Source organism: Xiphophorus couchianus, chromosome 13 (genome assembly GCF_001444195.1).
Source record: "Xiphophorus couchianus chromosome 13, X_couchianus-1.0, whole genome shotgun sequence".
Lineage (NCBI taxonomy): Eukaryota > Metazoa > Chordata > Actinopteri > Cyprinodontiformes > Poeciliidae > Xiphophorus > Xiphophorus couchianus.
The window spans coordinates 8,212,710-8,231,570 of record NC_040240.1 but is presented as its reverse complement, the minus strand read 5'-3'; the positions used below and the strand labels follow the sequence as shown (position 1 = coordinate 8,231,570).

General features: G+C 40.3%; 2 protein-coding genes across 8 annotated transcripts in view; one reads left to right on the top strand and one right to left on the bottom strand.

Annotated features, from left to right (window-relative positions):
- The window catches only part of jazf1a (JAZF zinc finger 1a), a 37,561-nt gene extending 28,182 nt beyond the window's left edge, over positions 1-9,379 (bottom strand). Inside the window, exon 1 of the mRNA XM_028035729.1 lies at positions 9,272-9,379. The gene's annotated coding sequence lies outside the window, so the exon portion shown is untranslated. The remainder of the gene's footprint in view (positions 1-9,271) is intronic.
- LOC114155699 (cyclic AMP-responsive element-binding protein 5-like) lies at positions 51-18,851 on the top strand. Of its 7 annotated transcripts, none has more exons than XM_028035719.1 (12): positions 51-439; positions 2,865-2,881; positions 2,977-3,043; positions 3,350-3,443; positions 5,646-5,755; positions 6,095-6,318; positions 11,456-11,582; positions 11,874-11,945; positions 15,977-16,375; positions 16,481-16,765; positions 17,009-17,117; positions 17,725-18,851. In XM_028035719.1, exons 2-12 carry the CDS (start codon positions 2,865-2,867, stop codon positions 17,859-17,861), a joined length of 1,641 nt encoding a protein of 546 aa, XP_027891520.1. In that variant the 5' UTR covers positions 51-439; the 3' UTR covers positions 17,862-18,851. The 7 variants fall into 7 exon arrangements, with proteins under 7 accessions (XP_027891520.1, XP_027891524.1, XP_027891521.1 ...); XM_028035718.1 differs by lacking the exon at positions 51-439 and adding an exon at positions 452-926; XM_028035723.1 differs by lacking the exon at positions 2,865-2,881 and having other exon boundaries at positions 51-435.
- The last annotated feature ends 10 nt before the right edge of the window (positions 18,852-18,861 follow it).

Genomic DNA, 18,861 nt, shown 5'->3' with positions numbered 1-18,861 from the left:
TAATAATAATAATAATAATAATAATAATAATAATGGTTTTAAAAGATTTCTTTAGCCATTAACCAAACCGTTTTGTGGGTCAACGCACAAGTTGTAATGACTATAGACTAGACATAAAAAAAGAAGAAGAAGAAGAAGAAGAAAAAAAAAAGCGCCCTCCGGGTCTGTCCCCTTTCTGTCTGTCGGCGGAGCCATGCACGCCAGCACGCTCCTGTTCCGTCCCGTCCCCCTACCCGCCCGCGTCCTGTCCCCGCCCCCTTTCTCCTCCTCAATCCTTCGCTCCGTACGGGACCGCAATGATTTAGAAGTTCAGGAATCCCACGTGACGTCACCGGGAGGGGTGATGTAATGCTTCTGTAAATAGAACGTATTGTCATCGCGCTCCAGTCCAACGTGGTTCCTCTCTGGAGCGCCGCTCGTCCCCTCTCTCCACTTGTAGGTAAGCCTGCGTCTACTTTTCATTCACAAAAAAACTTTTGGAAACCGCGCAACAAGCGGCAGCGGGCGCCGGTCTCGGCTCTCTCGTGAGCTCTTCGCGGCTCGGGACGGCAAAAACCCATGTCGACTAAATTTATCCGTTCACTTGTGAAAACCAGCTGGAGAAGTTACCGGCAGCGGGACGTTTTGTAAGGCGAGGTGTCCTGGAGAAGTCTCATCAGCAAGCGGGACGGGCTTGAGCGCTCCGTGTCTATTTAGGGGGGTGTGACAGCACTCTCAGTACAGCTGTGCCGGTCGGCCGGCCGGCCGGGCTTGTTTTTCTGAACAGGTTGTTTTTAGTGAGCTGTGGGACAGAACCGGGTCACGGTCCTGTTCTGACACTGGATTTACCGGCCGGAACCAACTGCTTGAATTTGATTTGAATGAACTGCGAACCTCAGGCTCGGCTCAATTTCAGATTCAATCAAATATGGAAACTTTAAAAGACAGTAAGTTGGTTCATTCTGAACGCGTCTGAACAGTGTATTTACATTTTTTTTTTAATCCGCAAACTTACTAAAAGTTATGTGTTTTGTTTCATTTGTTATTATTAAACGGTGGACTATAACGTTTGATTTATTTGTCTTAAATGTTTGGGGAAATGATTGCCAGTATACGCAGAACTCAAATTAATCCCTCTTAAAGTCGCAACATATTGGCCGTTGTTGTATGTAGGATTTATGCGTGTATGACATCATTCTGCAGTGATGTAATCACTCTGACAGAAGGATTTTGCTGAAAATGTGCTGAGTCTGCTATAATCTCATGCAAGTACTGCTTGATGTGACACTGCGATAAAAGACTGAAACAAGTTCAAGGATCTGAACCTAAAGTGGAGAAGTTTTATGCTTCATGTCCCTGACGGTGTGCAGCTATGTAATCTTTTTCCTTCAGCTGATCGTGCAAATTGCCCATTTTCTATCTGTTGTCGTGACCTTGTGAACTTGTTTGCCGTATTTTGTAACTCGTGTGTACTCACAGACATCCATGCACACACCCACACACACACACACCCACACACACACGCACCTATGAAGTCACCTCTGCTTGCCTTAGGTTGGAAAATGGGGGCTAAGGCAGGTTCAAACCTGTCAGGAGTGAAGGCCCTGAAGTGTGGCCCTCCCTCACCCTTCCTTCTTCTATCTGCCTCTTTTTCCACCCGTAGTCACTGCCCCTTGCCCTTTCCATTCCCCTCTCCATCACCCTTGCGTTGCTCTTCCAACCTCCTCCCCACCCCCATCCACCCCTTTCTGACTCTTTACACCACTTATGGAGGCATATTCTGTTGCTTTCGTGTTTTCAAGAGCTCTCACTCTTTCCCCTTTACATCGACACTCAACTCGTCTGGTTACACCTGGTGCCGGAGACTTCAATTTTCCTTCTTCTGCTGTCAGACGGAAAGAAAAGGACTAGCAAAAACTTATAGCGCCCTCCGATAGAAGTGATCTTCTCTGCCCCATGTTTGTGTTGATGCTTTCATCCTGTGAGGGCTTGATGCAAGCCCCGGTATGCCTTCGTGCTTTCAGCGCTCTTATTGTGAGCTGAGCACCCGGTGAAAGCATAATTGGAGGCACTACACTCAGCAACACATCACTGCACAGTAAGCGTGAAAAGTCTTACGGATCAGAAAGCTGTAGGACTTCAATATCCAGAATGCGGTGCTTACGGCTTTGAAGGTTTTTCCTCCTTTTGTTACTGTAGAAATCCAAATTTCAGTCTTTTATTTCCATTTTTTTTTTAACACTCTAAAACATTTGGGGTGCACATATACGACCTCTTTTCGCTCACAATTGGAGCCTCGTTTACACTTCCAACAACTCTGAGCTGCTTCGCCGTGGCAGCGTACCCACAGTATGATGCTGCCACCGCCATAGTTCATAATGGGGATGGTGTTTTCAGGGTGATCTACAGTGTTACTTTTCCTCCACAGAGAGTGTTTTCCAAAAACACCAAGACGATTAATTTTTTAAAAGTTCTATTTGGCGGCATCGCAGTAAAAAAAAGTAGGATTTTTCTTCTACTTTACAATAACGCACTACTTTGTGTAATCTTTTTTATCATAGAATAATAGTATCAAGCTTCCCCACAGTGTGATGCTGCCACCACCATGCTTTGCTGGGTGTTTTTAGGGTAATATGCGGCTTTCCTCCTCATATCACTTTTTCTTTTACTTGAAAATGAGGCAACAATTTATATAATTTTCTCATAAATTCCTAATCTGGTAGATTGACGTCTTCCCGTAGCATGACGCTGCCACCTTTATGTGTCACAGTTTTTTTTTTTGATAAAAAAAAAAACAGATCCATCATCTGCAGAAATACATAACACACATGTTCCACACTCGAGTAAATAATGTTTTGCCTTTATTGTGTTATTTTTCTCTTCAGATGATCCTTCCTGCAGTGTAATTATCTGACCTGTGAGGCACGACGAATGCTCCCGTTCTCGGTGGCCAGGCTCCACATTGACACATTGTTCTTGATTCTTCTGTCTGTGTAGGCGTGTGGATGACATGAATGACAAACAGGACAGGCCTTATGTGTGCGGCGCCCCCGGCTGCTCTCAGGTCAGTAGGACACAGCATGACTTGCATTCTAGTAAAGGCGAGTTTGATGATTTATGTCTTTATGTTCTTATGGAAATGAATCACGCATCTACGTGACCTATTAAGAATAATAATTTTAAAAAAAACAGCTTCTAAAAATAGCATCCAGATATGTGACATCATCCTTTTCTCATCAAAGGAGTCGGATTTTCTTAAATGCTGATAAGATTAAGAGTATTGTGGCCATTTGCGATAAGAGAGATAAGCTGATGTGCTTCAGCAATTTATGCCTCGACTCTTTTGCTTCCTCTTTCCGGTGGACTACAGCGCTTCCAGCTAGAGGAGCACCTGTTCATTCACAGACACAAGCATGAGATGACCCTGAAGTTCCCCCCAATAAAGACGGACATAAGTTTTTCAGGTGAGGTCAGATCGTCCACCTCCCTGAGGTGACCGCATCTTGCGTGCCGTTCTGTTCTCTCCTCCCCCAGTTCAACATGGGAGGGGAAACGTGTGTCATCAAAAGCCGTTACAAAATCAGCTTTTATGTCTGTTTTTACCAGTTGCGCATTTATGATATGGCCTGCTTTTATAAACTGAGAGCTCGATGAAAAAAAGAAAGAAAGAAAAAAAAAGATAACGATACGTTACACAATATATGATGTGATAACCCCGGTGCAGGTTTCCTTCCCTCAGGTAGTCCTGCGAAACAGAGGGGCTCATGTTGCAGCATGCACAGTAAAGCACGCCGGGTTAGGCACAACACGGCTTGATTCAGAAACAAAAACAGGAGGATGATTGTTGTCTGATTTTTTGTTTTTTTCTTTTCGTCTCCAATTTATATTTAAAGTAAAAAGCATTTGATACACAGGTTAGATTTTTTGGTAATCAGTCCAAACATTTTAAAATTCAACATGATGCACTCCATAGATAACACTCCTTTGTTGTTTTTTGGCTGTTCAGGAGCCTTTGGACCAATTTCCTTTGATTGGGAACGCTAGTTTTGGTCAGTTGGGCATTCGAACAGGCCAATGATCACAAACACACATTAATGGTTTGGAATGGCAACCCCAAATCCCTGATCTCAGCTCAATGGAAAATTTCCAGGCTATTCTTAAACTATTACTTTAAATGAGCTCTATTCTCTCAAAAAGAATGGTTAAATTTAAAACCATAATTACACCAGGACTTTGTTATTGGCCAGACTATGTGTGTGGTCTGTCTGGCCCTTTATGATTTAAATTCTAAGTTAAATTTATATACATATGCATATGGCCCTTGATCCTGTATGCAGGATTTAGAACCTCGTATGAATTAGACCACATTCACAACAATAGATTTAAACTTGTGCATCCACATTTTTTTTTCAAACTTATGTAAATTGTGTGGATTAATTTTCTATTCTGAAAACATAAATAAATAAATAAATAAATAACAGCACAATAATAACATGTAATTTTGTGGAACAACAGGCCTCGCAGTTACAGAACATTCTGTTTTACACTGAAGGCGAATGTGAAACTACTGTTTTCTTTGATCCTCATGCGTTTTTGCACACAACATTCTAACGAACGAACACGATGAACCAATTAGCAGATATAATGGTTGAAGTAAGCCCAGCAGCAAGCAAAATGCTACATCCACCTTGAGGTATTAAAAACATTTTTTCTTCATCCAGTGAAAAATTTAGACTGCCTCAGTGAACCCTCAGCATCTTTTTAAGTAATTTTAAACATAACTAATGATCTTTAGGATAGTTGTATGAAAAAGGAGTATTTTAGTTCAAATGTTTTAGCCACCGTTGACATTATTCACCATGGTCATTTAAAGAGTCACCTAGGTAACACATTTACATAATACCTGTAAAATCTAAATCACTTTTGAGCCGTTTTTATTGGATCATGACCTCTTCATTTTCCATTTCTGTCTGCTATTTCCTTATGGAGTCACCCTGCGGTTTTTATTGTCTTGTGATAGTCTAAACAGGGTCATTGTTGTTATAAAATAATAATAAATAATAAAAACGTACGTATTCAGCGCAGCAGATCTTTTTTATGCATTTAACCCGACAAATTCATAGTTGTGTCAGTGCCAGATCTCTCAAAAAATGTTGAGTAACTTTGTGATTACTAATTGAATGACCCAGTGAGCCAATAATATCCAAGCTATGTAGTCAAAATGCTGTCACACGGTGAGATGTGTTAACATAGGATCAGCTGTCTCTCTGGATGTAAACATTAGAGTGGGATCTAACCTCCACAGATCCCTCCCCCACACCCCCTCCTGTGGGACCGTCGCCCCGGATCCCGTGTCCTGTAGTCTGTCTCGCCTCCTGCAGGAAATCTGGTGTCAAAACAATGAGCCCGGCTGACCCCTGACCCCTGCATGTTTAGACGGCTCAGAGAGACAGACTGATGTTATCAGGGAGTCAGGCTGGGAGCTCGGCTTGTCTCTCTCCTCCTTGCACTACAGCCTGGATGACAGTTGGTTTTAGAACATGGATCGACTCGAACGGCGGAGGCTGCCGCGAGAAGTTGGGCAGCGAGGGATGAATTTATGTTAAAAATTGAAATCCTCTTTTTTCTTTTTTTTTCTAATATCTGATTGCGTGGGATGTTTTCAGACCAGACTCCGACCCCAACGCGATTTCTGCAGAACTGTGAAGAGGTTGGTCTGTTCAAGGAGATCGAGGAGGAGTTTCTCCAAGCCCAGGAAGAGGAGAATAACAAACAGGTACATAAACAAAGGATTAGCTTCTTCTTACTCTTTGAAAACAAAAGTCCCATCAGCATGCGAGACACAGTGCAGACCTGTGCAAGTTTGCTTGTGGAGTCTGTAACGGTGTGTGCCTTGAGCGGCGGTTGTTTGTTTGCGAGGGCTGATAAAGGGAGTCAGACCCAATTAGTCGACTGCAGATATCCGACCTGCTGCAGGAAAGACAAACCAGGAGATCACATTCTACCCTCTAAATTAAACAGCCAGCCCTCAAACGCAAAGGCGCACACCTTGACGCTAGCTCTCAGTTCCGAAAAGATCCAAGCCAGTTTGTTGCTTCTGCTTCATCCTCTGCAGACACTGTCTCATAATGGGCCGTCTTGTATGAATCAGCAACATCTAAAGCCCCAGCTTCAGCTTCAGCACCCTCCCCAACCGCCGCTCAATCATCCCCAAGGCCATGGCCCAATGATGGCACCGAGCTGCAGCCTGGCTGCCCAGCAAGCACTGTCCTGCTCCTCTGGCGCCTCTCAATCTGGATCAGTGATCACCCAGGCTCCCTCCACCTTAACACATTCAGGGTGAGTATAGCTTTACTTTGCTTTATATATAGACACGCAGACACTTGTATTCCAAATGACATATCCGTATCATATTTATTTGCAGCGTCTCGCAAAGGCTTTCGTGATCATTGAACGTTTTCACATTATGTCACCTTGCAACCACAAACTTGAATTTATGCTGTTGGGGCTAAATGTAGTAAATCAGCACAATGTAATGATGGGTCAGACTTTTGCAAGGGCTTACAGGGCCCAGGGTGCTGAGTTTTGGGGATCCCCACCGAAAACGAAAATGTACTTTTTGGTGTTGTGTATGTTTTACAAACTTTCCACTTCACATTAAACACATGGGCTCATTTTGCATGTGGTGTTTAGATTTTTATGAATTTAAACAGCACTCAAATATTTGAAAATTATGAAGTGGTAGCACATTATTTTGGAACCAACATGGGGCCAGACCATCCACCAATTTGTACCTGCCAATGGGTTGACCTGCCTAACAATGTTCTTTAATTTGCATGAGTAAAACGTTTTTTTATTGTTATTTTTTTTTAGGAAAGGGCTCTAAAACTGACCCCAGTCCAGGGCCTCTTATTCTTCTAATTCCGGCAAAGGATGTAAGGCATAACTGTAAAGTAAAAGAAAATAATACATGGTTTCATAAAATATTTACAAAGTAAAATCTGACTAGCATTCAGTACCTGCTTACTCCAGTCCCCCTACATAAAATCAAGTCCAGCCATTTTGTCTCAAAGGTCACATAATTAGTAAATAGAATCCCCCAGTGTTACCGTAATTGAACTCAATATGAACTACAAATATTAAAGTCTTGTCTTTATTAAAATATAATATTAAGAAGGCCATTGAAAGGAATTCCTGATAAGTCCTATTTAAATTTTGGATCTAGCCATGCATGATCTACAGCTAACATGTGAATGAACGTGCTCAGGTGAGACCAGAACTAAACTTTCTGGCTTACATGCAAATAATGTACAGTGGAAAACTAACTTTGTACCCCAATACAATAAGCCCTTTAATGAAAAAATGACTGGAAAGGAAATGAGTCAAAGTGGACAGAAAGACAGAGGCAAATACAAAAACCCAGTGAAATCAGTTTGTGGTTAGAATGTGACAAAATTTGAAAAACGTATGATGTATGCAAACTTTGCAAGACATTGTACTTTATTGTCTGCATAGCACAGTGCACAACATACACACATTTTTTTCTTCTGTTCCTGTTTTTGACATATTATAACTCATTCTGTTGGGCAGCGACTGGCATTTTCCTCTGCATAATTCTTTACCTCATTAATGAAGTGCGAGCAAGGAAGAAAAAGATCAAACATTCATTCTGAGGGAACAAAGTGCAGATGGAGAACCGCTGCATAACGCCCACTCAGTCCTGTTGACTCTACCCGCCCCAGTGCCCGACTAACCGCCTCTATTGTGTCTGTAAAAACTCAGAATCAGACTGGAGTCTCTCAGCGCCTGGGCAGCTTCCTTGGCTCCCTGGTTATCACCCAGTTCAACTGACAGATTAGAGGAGGTTCCTGTCTTTCATCCGACCAGCTCCCAACAGCTGCTCCCACTCTGCCAGACAGTTTGGCTCTAGATTTGTTAATTCAGGAGAAACTCAATCTTTGGGATTTCTGAGAACATAGGCACGCACTATATTATAGATGCAAAGGTAGCTTTATAAGAACAACGAAACGGAGAGAAAAAACATATCGGTTCTGTCCGAAGAAACTCATGTCCAAATGTCCAGCTTTACCCAGGTCATGATGAATTAGTTAAACTTTAATGTTAATTTAAAAAAAAATATTTGATCAAATTACAACCACAAATTTGAATGCAGTTATTGAACTTTTGCTTGAAAGACTGTGGGCGCAGCATAAATCTGTGGATTACCCTATTTGGATTTCAGGTAGTTTTTCCGCATTATTTAAGAGTATTTTTTTATTTGCTTCAGTTGGTGAATTTGTGATATGTTACCAATCAATCAATCAGTCTGTACTTCTGCAACACATTTCTAAATATGATGTGTACTGCATAATATGAGACAATTCAGTATCATATGACACACAATAATTCCACACAGTAAAGTTACCAAGATAAGAAGATGCAATACAACACCGTACAATACTCCACTATATTATATACCATATTGCAATGTTCTAAAATAACATGTAATAAAATATGAAACAATCATGAGATATAAAGTCATACTGTAATATATCATATGACACAATGCCATACAATACAATATGACATGATTTGATTCTAGTACACAGTGGACCCCCGCTTATTTGTGGTTCGGTATTCGCAGATACACCTTTTTGTGTATTTTTTCAGTGGCACGTAACTTGAAATTAAAAATCGCCTTTGTGCAGATTCTTCTGAAACAGAAAAGCAGCTTGGGAAGCGGAGATACCTTGGTGCAATGCTACTTGACATGCGCTAGGCTGCTGTTTGTAAACCAGTCAATCCAGGATCAGGATTTAATTTTCTTGACGGTGATTGGCTGTTACCCAAAGAGCGGAGATAAGGACGACTGTTGTGAGCTTGTGCGGTAGTGCTAAGACAGTTTCCGCTGTGCATATTAATGAATATCAAAGGTGTTTTTGATGTTTGAACTGTCAAAACAGGCTCTTACAAGCATTTTTAGAGGGAGTGTCAACTATTTGCGGATTTTAGCTAATCAGAGGGGGTTGTGATCCCTAACGGCCACAAATACCAGGGACTCTCTGTGTATGTAGGTATATTTTTCTGTCTCTTTGCTATTTTAGGCTTATTCCTGTCCAAATAGCTGACACAAAGCAAAAGATCAGCAAATGAATAAACTTTTAAAGCAAACCTGTCCCCACCAGTACAAGGGATTTCATCATTTGGATTTGTGAGATATATTTCTCCATCACAAAAACACAGAGGCTAAATGAAAAGTGTTTTAAGCATGCATGCAGAACAGCAGTCTTACCTTATAATCTCAATAATCTTGTAGGTCCTGAAAAAGCAGTGGTACTAGCTCTAGAAAATAAAGCAGTGGTCTCTGAACTTAAACATGTGCCTCACATTCTAAAAGATGTTATTTAGGCTAGGCAATTGGAATCCCAAGGGTTTTGAAAAAATACAGACATTTTGGTCTTTACATTCTATAATTATTTTTGAAAACCTAAAATGATGTACTTATAGTTCCATTTTATTTATTTTAAAACATGCTTTTTTAAAAGAAAAGAAGAAGAAAAAAAAGATATGTTGTTCCTAAATTGGGAAAAGGAAAAAAAGAGAAGCAAACTAACATCATACTTGCAGGGTAACACAGGACATTGTTTGTCTTTCATCCCAAATGTCCGTTTGACATTTAGATCTTCCTATCTCCTGACCTATATATCTGACTGGATCACGCGAGGAACATAAACAAAACATCTGCTACATCTCTGCTGATGATTAGCTGAGTCAGTAAAATAAGCTGCAAACATCTGTTGTGGCTCAGGCAGGCCATGACAGGACAGTATGGAGGGAGAGCTGACAGTCAGTCACGACGCAGTAAATCAGTGCCACTCAATCCAGACGTTGTGCTAGTCAGTGAAACCAATTAAATGTTATCTGTAATATAATTCTGACTGTTTCCAGTGATGTTTATGACCTGTTACCATGGCAAACGGGTTTTTGAGTGTCTGACACTAGGCCATGTAAGGCTGTTTTGGTTCGTCTGCACTTGCCTGTATGTTAAAGGAGACGTAAATTCCCAGATTCAATGATGACATTCTCGCCGATGACATCAGAGCAACTATGGAGACCCACGCTATCCGACTGGCTTTCAGCCAGAACGGTTAAGTCAGCAGCACATGACACCCAAGGTTCTGCCTCCCTGCTGTGATCCCCAAGCACCCATGCTCTCTTTCACTCTGTCACTTCTTTCAATATACTATGTTTTCTTTAGTGTGTTTCTCCTTGCTATCCCATTTTGAATTCTTATTATTCAATTTGTTGCTTCACAGTGTCACACAGTGGTTGTTGAAGGACATTTATCTCTTGGCTGCTTGAAAGTTATTTTCATATTTTATTCATTTGTCTTTATTAGTAACAGAAAGGCATAGTCTATATCTGCCTTGTATTATTTCTATTTTTCCAAAAGGTTTTCTGGGAATAAAAAGAAGTAGTAAAAGTTATCCAAAACAAACTTTTGTTTATGTTTTGCCCTAAGAAGAATAGAATAGAATAGAATATTTTGTCTTGCAATAGAAACAGGCCAGTTGGCGCATATCAGAATTAAATTACATTGCATTGACTCACCACTGGAACCTGTAAAAATAAAATCTCAAAGATAGGAAATATAAAAGATATACACCCCAAAGATATCCACACAGATAAAATCTTTGCTCTACGAAAAATATTTTAAAGGAAGAATAAATGTAAAATGAAACTTAACTGAACAGATTCTTTACACCAATATTGAATCAGCATATTCTTTCCTTTAATGTCTGTCATGGCGGTGGTGTATTTATGCTCTATTCAGCAGTTGAAATTCCTAAATTTCAAGTAAAAACAAAAAATAAAAAAACAGAAAGCTTCCTAAAGTTAAAATTCAGACTTGAAAAGTTAGGGGCAACAACTGATCAAACACAGAAATAGGGATATGCTTTGAAAATAACCTTTTAAAACAATTTATGAAAATTCTATAGATTTATTTGAAATAAGTGAGGTTTCAAAAAGGGGTTAGTTTGTGTTTTCTTTATTACACTGCTTGCTTAGTGTACATTTCCTATTTGTTTTTTTTTTATCTTTGCAAATATGGTATTTGTGCAGCACAAGGAATGTTTTTGTAAGTGCTTAGAAATAAAGATGAACTTTCCAAAAATATGGAAAAAATGTTCAAGATCAAGATCTAATATTTTTGCTGTTGTTGCTTATCAATGTCTGGCTATTAAAGACAGGGCCTCCAATAATCATCTTTTATTCTATAGAATAACCAAGATCGTCATAAAGGCCTTATCCTGTCATGAACATTTGTTTACGTTTTACTAAGCAGGTACCTCCCATGTGGACACGACCATAAATGTTTCGACTTGTGCCTCTTTCTGAACCAGGGTCGATGAAACTTTAGCTGAGCAGAGCTTCCTGGACTGACCTGTTTTCCTTTCTGTGTGATTGACCACAGGCCGACTCCCGGGGCGCTGTCCTGCCTCCTTCAAATGCGGAACAGACACAGGCAACCTCTGCCAGCCTCATTACCTGGCACCCTGCCAGACCCCGCCATGCAAGGGGCATCTGCTCAGCACATGACTGTAAGTATCGGAGGATTTATTGTCATGCTCACAGTTTCGCCTATGCTTGATTGATTATTTATAAGTGATGGGGTCACTACACTACTTGTACAAGTAGGTCATGCTCGCAGAATTATCAATATTTGCTGTCGTCTTTGAAATTTTCGACGTTTGGATGTATTTGTTGAAAGTGTAGGATATTAAACGGACGTGACAAAGCGGGAGGCATTTCTATTTTTTAATAATGAGGTGATATTGTGTTGTTTTCTTAGAGCTACAAAAATATTTGTGTCAATATTTTTTCTTCATCAGATAGAAAAACAGATGTCTTGTGCAATGGGCATGCCAGCTCCTGTTCAAAACCCCTCCTGTTGTTCTCCTCAGGTACCACTAAATGTTTTTGACTACTACAAAATCTTCAGTATTCATTAAAAAAGATGTCAGCTAATACATCTTTATGCACTCTAGTAGAATTAGATTGTAAACTTAACATACAGTATTTTACAGCATACATTCTCTCTTGGTTTAAAGATACAATACAAAAATTACATTATGCAATGTGATATGATACAATGCAACATATATAACAGTGAGATCTGATATGTATAGTTTAAGTATAATGTGATCCAATATGATATGTTGAATCAGAATTAGCATTATTAGTTATGTTTGTGCACACAAACAAGGAATTTGACTTTGGTTTCACTTTGCTCTCAACCTACAGACATTTAACTATAAATACATAAAAAAAATTATGTAACAAGACGCAATATGATATGAAGTTTTGTTTTCCGTGACTGACCACAGACCATTTTGACGCACATTTGAGGGCAGTGCTGTAAATCTCAACGTACCACAAGTCACAGTTTATGGAGCATTCCTCCAAGGGTGAAACTCAGATCTTGATATTACACTCTGTTTTTAGAAGACAGAAAACAAATCGAGTTTGATCATTGCTATAAACATGTCCCCACAGTTCATGAAGACTGCTACATCTGGCTGCTTTCATAACATACAAACTGCCATTTAACATAAGTCACTATCCCAAAGCAAATATGAATTTCCCAGAAAGCTGATACACTGAACTCATCCGACCCTCGTTCCTAAAAATTTGGGAATTTTTTTTAATAATTCCCAAATTCTGTTTGGAATAAGACGTCAAAAGTCTCGCTGAACTTTGATAGTGAGTTCTCAGAAAACTAGGTTGACACTGAGTTTCAAACAGTGAAGCCAGTTATCATTGTTTGCATCGTGTTTCTGTGTTTGATATGATGTAAAGCACTCTGAAATGCCTTGCTGCTGAAATGTGCTATACAAATAAAATTTGATTGATTGATTGATTGATTGATTTGATTATCTTAACTTGTCGATATAGATGAGAACTACCAAGATTTACCTAGCATTAGCAACACATAAACATTAGCTTTCTGCAAACATGGTCAAAGTCAAAAGTTAGCTATAGGTCACTTATAACATTTGAGCTAATTTCCTTAATTACAGATATCTGTATGATAAAGGGAACAAAAAGACATTGAGCAACCATGTCTCTAGGTAACACATGTCTGTTACTTAACAATCAGTAGCTGCTGGATATTTTTTTTTGTAGCTCAATAGTCATCCAGCAGCTCCCATTATTCCATAGTCAACTGATGTTATAGTTATTGTGAAGTGTTGTCACTGCAGCTTGCCCCACCACTGGTGGAAAGTTAAGGAAAAAGTCAAGGAATCTCACTTTTCACAGTCACATCTGGCTTTTAATGTCTTTGCGCAATCCAGAATACCCAGAAAGTTGAAGATCCTTAAAATACCTGTTAAAAGTGGGATAAAAAATTAGTAACCTGGAGACCCAAGAGCTGTATTCAAAACAGCTCTTGAATACAAGAGCTGTTTTCAACCCATAGTTCCAGTACAGCATGTACTGGAACCCATAGCCTTGGCTGTGAACATCCACGATGATTCGGATGTCAAAAGCTGGGCAATACTCATGCAGCGGCTTGAAGGCAAAGATGAGAAGAAGCAAAGGCTACAAGTCCTTTATGGTGAATTTATTGAGGCCTCTGTAGTCAATGCATGAAGATCCATTCTTTTGGCCATAAAGTAAAGCCATTCTGCAAGTGGCAACAAAGAGTGGCAAATTATGCTGGAAGCTGGTGACTCATTTATATATTTCTTCGTGTTTTCCCTCTTTGTTTTGGGAAAGTTACATTAAGTACATGCAGCTGGAACCTATTTACTAATTAGGTCTATCTACTAATTAGGTGACTTCTGAAGACTCTTTGGTAACTTTACAATGATCCACTGCTTAATGTTGCCTTATCACATAAATCCGTAATGATGCATATTGAAGCTTGTGGTAGTAACATGAAAAAATGTGGAAAAGTTAAAGCAGTATCAACATTTTTGCAAGGCTTAGTAACGTTTCACCCGGGCGAGCTCGTATGATCCTAAACTCTTAACTGGTCCTCGTTCATATCAGCACACCCGTGATAAAGTCAGTAGTCTTTTCCGGATCCTCAGCACAGCAGTTGAGCTGCAATCAAGTGTTATCAGGCGCTATTCATTCCCAGGTGTGAAACGGGACACTGCCTCTTTAAAACCACAGGAGGTGCATTAACATGCCTCTGTTGTACAGTAACAGTGCACTCACCTGAAGTGGAAAAATAAACATTTGACAAGTGGATCAGTGTTTCATGTAAAGTTTTATGTCTTCATTCACTGATCCCTCTAGACAGAAATATCAAAGCGGTGTGTCATCTAGGCCAAGAAGACCCATGATGTAATCAGCAGCCCCAGCGTCATGGTGTTTGTATGTAGTAAACAGAGCTGAAATACTCATGCCCCGTCCTGCTACGTGTGTGTGTGTTTGTTTGACTGGCGGCCTGGCTGGCTGGTAAAGTTGGCACGGTTACTTCGGTGACCTCATCCTTGGCAGCGACTAAATGTACCCTTTTTTTTTTTTTTTGTAGCTGAATGGTGAAGAGAGACAGACACAGAGAAAGAGAGAGAAAGACTGCCTCTTCTCTTAAAGAAATATTGTGTAACAGCAAGCAGATAGTAATATTGGGAGTTGGGAGGAAGGTGATGTCATGCTCCAAACATGACCTCTCCCTATCTCGCTGAGTGTGGGAGAAAGGTGAGATGAGGTTTAATTTAGCTCGTACAGTCGCTTTAGTCAGATGATACACAGGAATAATAAAGTGTGAAGGGATCAAGCTGCAGATGGCACCATTTGTACGAGAACACATTATCCCTCTTATCGGTGTTTGTCAACACTGTTGGAGATGGTTAGAAGAAACTCCAATTATGGACAAGATCTAATAATTGTTTTTGTAAAGACCTTTAGTATATTTTCAGACACTTCAAAATAATATTTAAGAAAATATACCTATGTGCCCTTTGGGTTCAGCATGTACCTATGTCCATTTTCACACTAAACCAAGAGCGTCCTACAGCTTTAACGATAACTTACAGATTTAAGGTACATATGAAATACCTAATTTTTGTGTAGGCGATCAATGTTTGCAAAAATATCAAAATAAATAAGTCATTTATTCATCGTTATTATTTATGTTTTTTTTGTGGCACATGACAGCAGGTCACTTCAAAGTAAATAGGAAGAATAGGAAGCCCAGTTTAAAAATAAATAATAATTTGCACAAGACTGAAGAACTGTGTCATCAGTATAACTATGGGATTTACAATTGTATTAAGATGCAATGTTAATAATAGAAATTGTGAGATGAATTGGTCCAAGGACAAAACCATAGGGAATACCTTTAGGAATGTACTTTAACCCAGTAGTTTTTTTGTTTTGTTTTTTTCCCAGGAATATTGATTTACTTTAGCTATTTTTAGGTGAGACATAACTATGTATAATTAATTACATGAACTAATTATTAACTCACAGTACATTTTAAGAAAGTCAACTTTTAAAAATAGGATATATATATATATATATATATATGTGTGTGTGTGTGTGTGTCATATATGTGTGTGTCATTTTTCATTCATGAAAAAAGATGTTTGGTTGTTTGGGGGGAAAATTTGCTTGAGGAACTCTGCCCCCTAGCGTCTGTTTCGGTGGTTACATCGTCTTGTCATCAAAATTGTGGCTGAAAGTTTCTAATGAAAATACACATATTCACATTCAGTTTGTTTCAAAATTAACTAAGCAGTAATTACCATTATTTGCACATATACACAACTGATATGGAATGCTAACCAAATGAAATAATGATACCCTTACTTAGCCTTACCTTTACCCTTATCATGCGATGCTATTCTGATACTCTGTCTGCACCTATGCAGATTCGCTCACCTCACCATGTCCTGTTTGGCGTGACTGAGAGCATCTTGAACATTTATTTCACAAGCCTGATGGCTTATTCTTTGATTAATTCTCTTCCTGTGCTCAGAGACCCAAACAGACGATGGGGCATCATTACTCTCATCAACACCCGGGAATGCTCGCCATCAACAATCCTGTGACATCCATGGGTCACATGATGGAGATGATGTCACAGCGCCACCACGCCCCTCCACTACAGCAACAGCAACACCACCATCCTCATCATCCCCACCTCCCTCATCACCATCATCATCATCACCAACCCAATCAACCGCCACAGCTTGCAACTCCGCCTCACACCTACCAGCAGCGATGCCATGCTCCACCTCCACAACACCTACGAAGCACTCAGAGCCTCCAACTTCACCAGTCAGGGAACACAACACACTCTCATTCTCACCAATCACCGCCATCACGCCTGCATCAGAACTCCCCACCTGCACCCCCACTATCTGCCCCACCACAGGTGCAATACATTACACAAAGTACACAGTTTCTGTTGGTGTTGTATTTCTGCTTTCAAGCAAAGAGATGCTACTTTTTGATGTTTTATTTTTTCATTTTTTTTCAGTTATCACCAGTTGCACAACAGATGCAACCATCCCACTCTCAGCACGCAGCACAGGCAAGCTGTAGCGGCAGCAGCAGCGGGGGCAGCGGTGGTGGGGGAGGAGGAACAGGAGGAGGCAGCAGCCGTCGAAGAAGATCGGCTGAGCAGGACCCCGATGAGCGCAGGCAAAAGTTCCTGGAGCGCAATCGGGCTGCAGCAACCCGCTGTCGGCAAAAGAGGAAACTGTGGGTGTCGTCACTGGAGAAGAAGGCAGAAGAGCTTACGCACACAAACCTACAGCTGCAGGTGAGCAATGCTTTGCGTTTTGCAAGGCTCTAAGACTGAAAGAATGCGGACTTGAACAATAAACTTCAAAGTGTTTGATTGTGATTGAATGTGATAGCCAAACATAGAGTAGTGGGTGAAAATTTGTAACAAATAAAAATCTGAAAGTTCTGAATAAAAAAAAAATAAATAAATAAAAAAACGTTGGCGGGTAAGCATATTTCTACAAAGCATCACACTTATCAGATCTATCTGCATCCCCAGAACGAGGTGACATCACTGAGGTCAGAGGTTGGCCAGTTGAAGCAGATCCTGCTCACCCACAAGGATTGTCCCGTCACTGCTCGACAGAGGGAGGCACAGGGGTACCCCAGTGAGTAAAACCCCTTACCCTGCACCTCTGTCTAACAGCCCAGCAGCTTTCCCAGATCATCATCAATGACAGCTGAGGTTATTGTACAGGCACATTGTTCCTTCATAGTGCTAATAGACGAATGCCACATGGCTGCATGTTGTTTCGCTATAATAAAGCACTCTTCTGTTCATTCAGAGACCTTAAACTGTGTCCCGCAGCACTTTGGAATAAAATCAGCTTCTAACCCCACATTCTCCAAATATTAGCGATGCACTTTTGTTCCTCAGGAGAGCCGATCAAACACTTAGGAAGATCCTTCATGTCGCACTCCAGGCAGGCTAAAGTGTATGTCCAACATAAACTTTAACTGACTGTCATAAGAAAAGATTTACAAGCGGCTATTATGCAATGATAGCCTGTGCTATATTCATATATTTCTATTCTTGTCTTTTTACCTGTATGTACAGTATTCAGTTGTTAAAAGAATAAAAAAAGAGATGTTTTCATATGACCTGAGCTGTAGTTGGTTTTTTATTTGGTTGTTAAACATACAAAAGCAAAGCTCAATCCAACAGCGGACAACCCGAACATTATCGGTGACTTTGACAGATGTCTCTGTGTCCAGCTGCAGGGGTGAGTCCAGAAGGGAGTCCCACCCCTGCAGACCCTGAGACTCAGCCACACGCCATCCAGCACAACAGCGTTTCCACCTCCTCGACAGCCGGATCCGACATCGGGCACGGCCCCCTCTCTGGACTCTAACCACCGCTACAGATAATAGCGCTGAACTCGACGAGTGCATTCATAAATCCATACGGACTCAAAGCTGTTTAACCGGCATCATCAGAAGCCCTTTTTTAATATCAGATGCTAAAACAAGCCTTGTTTGCAAAACTCTGATGTCAACTTTGACTCTTGTGTTGATGAGGAAAATATCTGGGGCTGTTTACATGAATCCAACCTGCACTTCTAACTCACCGGTGATCCAAACACAGACAAGCATGTTTTGCACTAACTTTAATACAACAACTCCTAAGCGGTACGGTGCTGGCAAAACTATTCATATGTTTATGTACACAGGTTGGAGAACGAAAATGTTTTACTAAAAATAAATTAAGGCTACTCCTCTTTACTCCGACACTACTTTATATAGCATTGTCGGAGACTCTAAATAGAGTACTCGGGTCCAGTTTAATCTTTAAAAATGATGGGACGTTTTGTAAAGGTACATCCCCTCCAAACACACCATTTCCAAAAACATGGTGGTAGCAGCATCATCCCATGGCGATGTTTTTCTTCAGCAGGAAAAAGAAAATTGGACAGAGTTGATGGAAATGTGAAGGGAGCTAAACAAACCAACCCTGAAGGAAAACCTGCTTGAGACTTAACCCATGAGACTTAAAGCCAGAACTGCAGAAATAGGACAGCTAAATGCAATCTCTCCCCTACCTCTGTACATTTCTACACTGCTTTGTGTGATTCTAACTCATAAAATGCAATGAAAGTGTACTGAAATGTGAAAATTTCAAGGAGTATGAGTACATCTGCAAGGCCCTGTATATTTTTATATGTAACTAACTTTGCAGCTGCTGGTTGCACACCTTATGCCTTTTGTTTTGAAGCAAAAAAAAAATCATTTCAATGAATAATACAACTGTAGTTGTTTATTAATAAGTAAACCACTTCTTTACAAAAATGTTATTTTAAACATTGCAAATGTGTTCTTGTAAATAAAGTCAATCAAACCAGAAATCTGTGTTCC

Excerpts from the sequence above, each read along its gene's own strand:
- LOC114155699 (XM_028035719.1), top strand. Across the intron at positions 6,319-11,455 it reads TCCACCTTAACACATTCAGG|GCCGACTCCCGGGGCGCTGT; the intron begins GTGAGTATAGCT and ends GATTGACCACAG. Across the intron at positions 16,766-17,008 it reads ACACAAACCTACAGCTGCAG|AACGAGGTGACATCACTGAG; the intron begins GTGAGCAATGCT and ends CTGCATCCCCAG.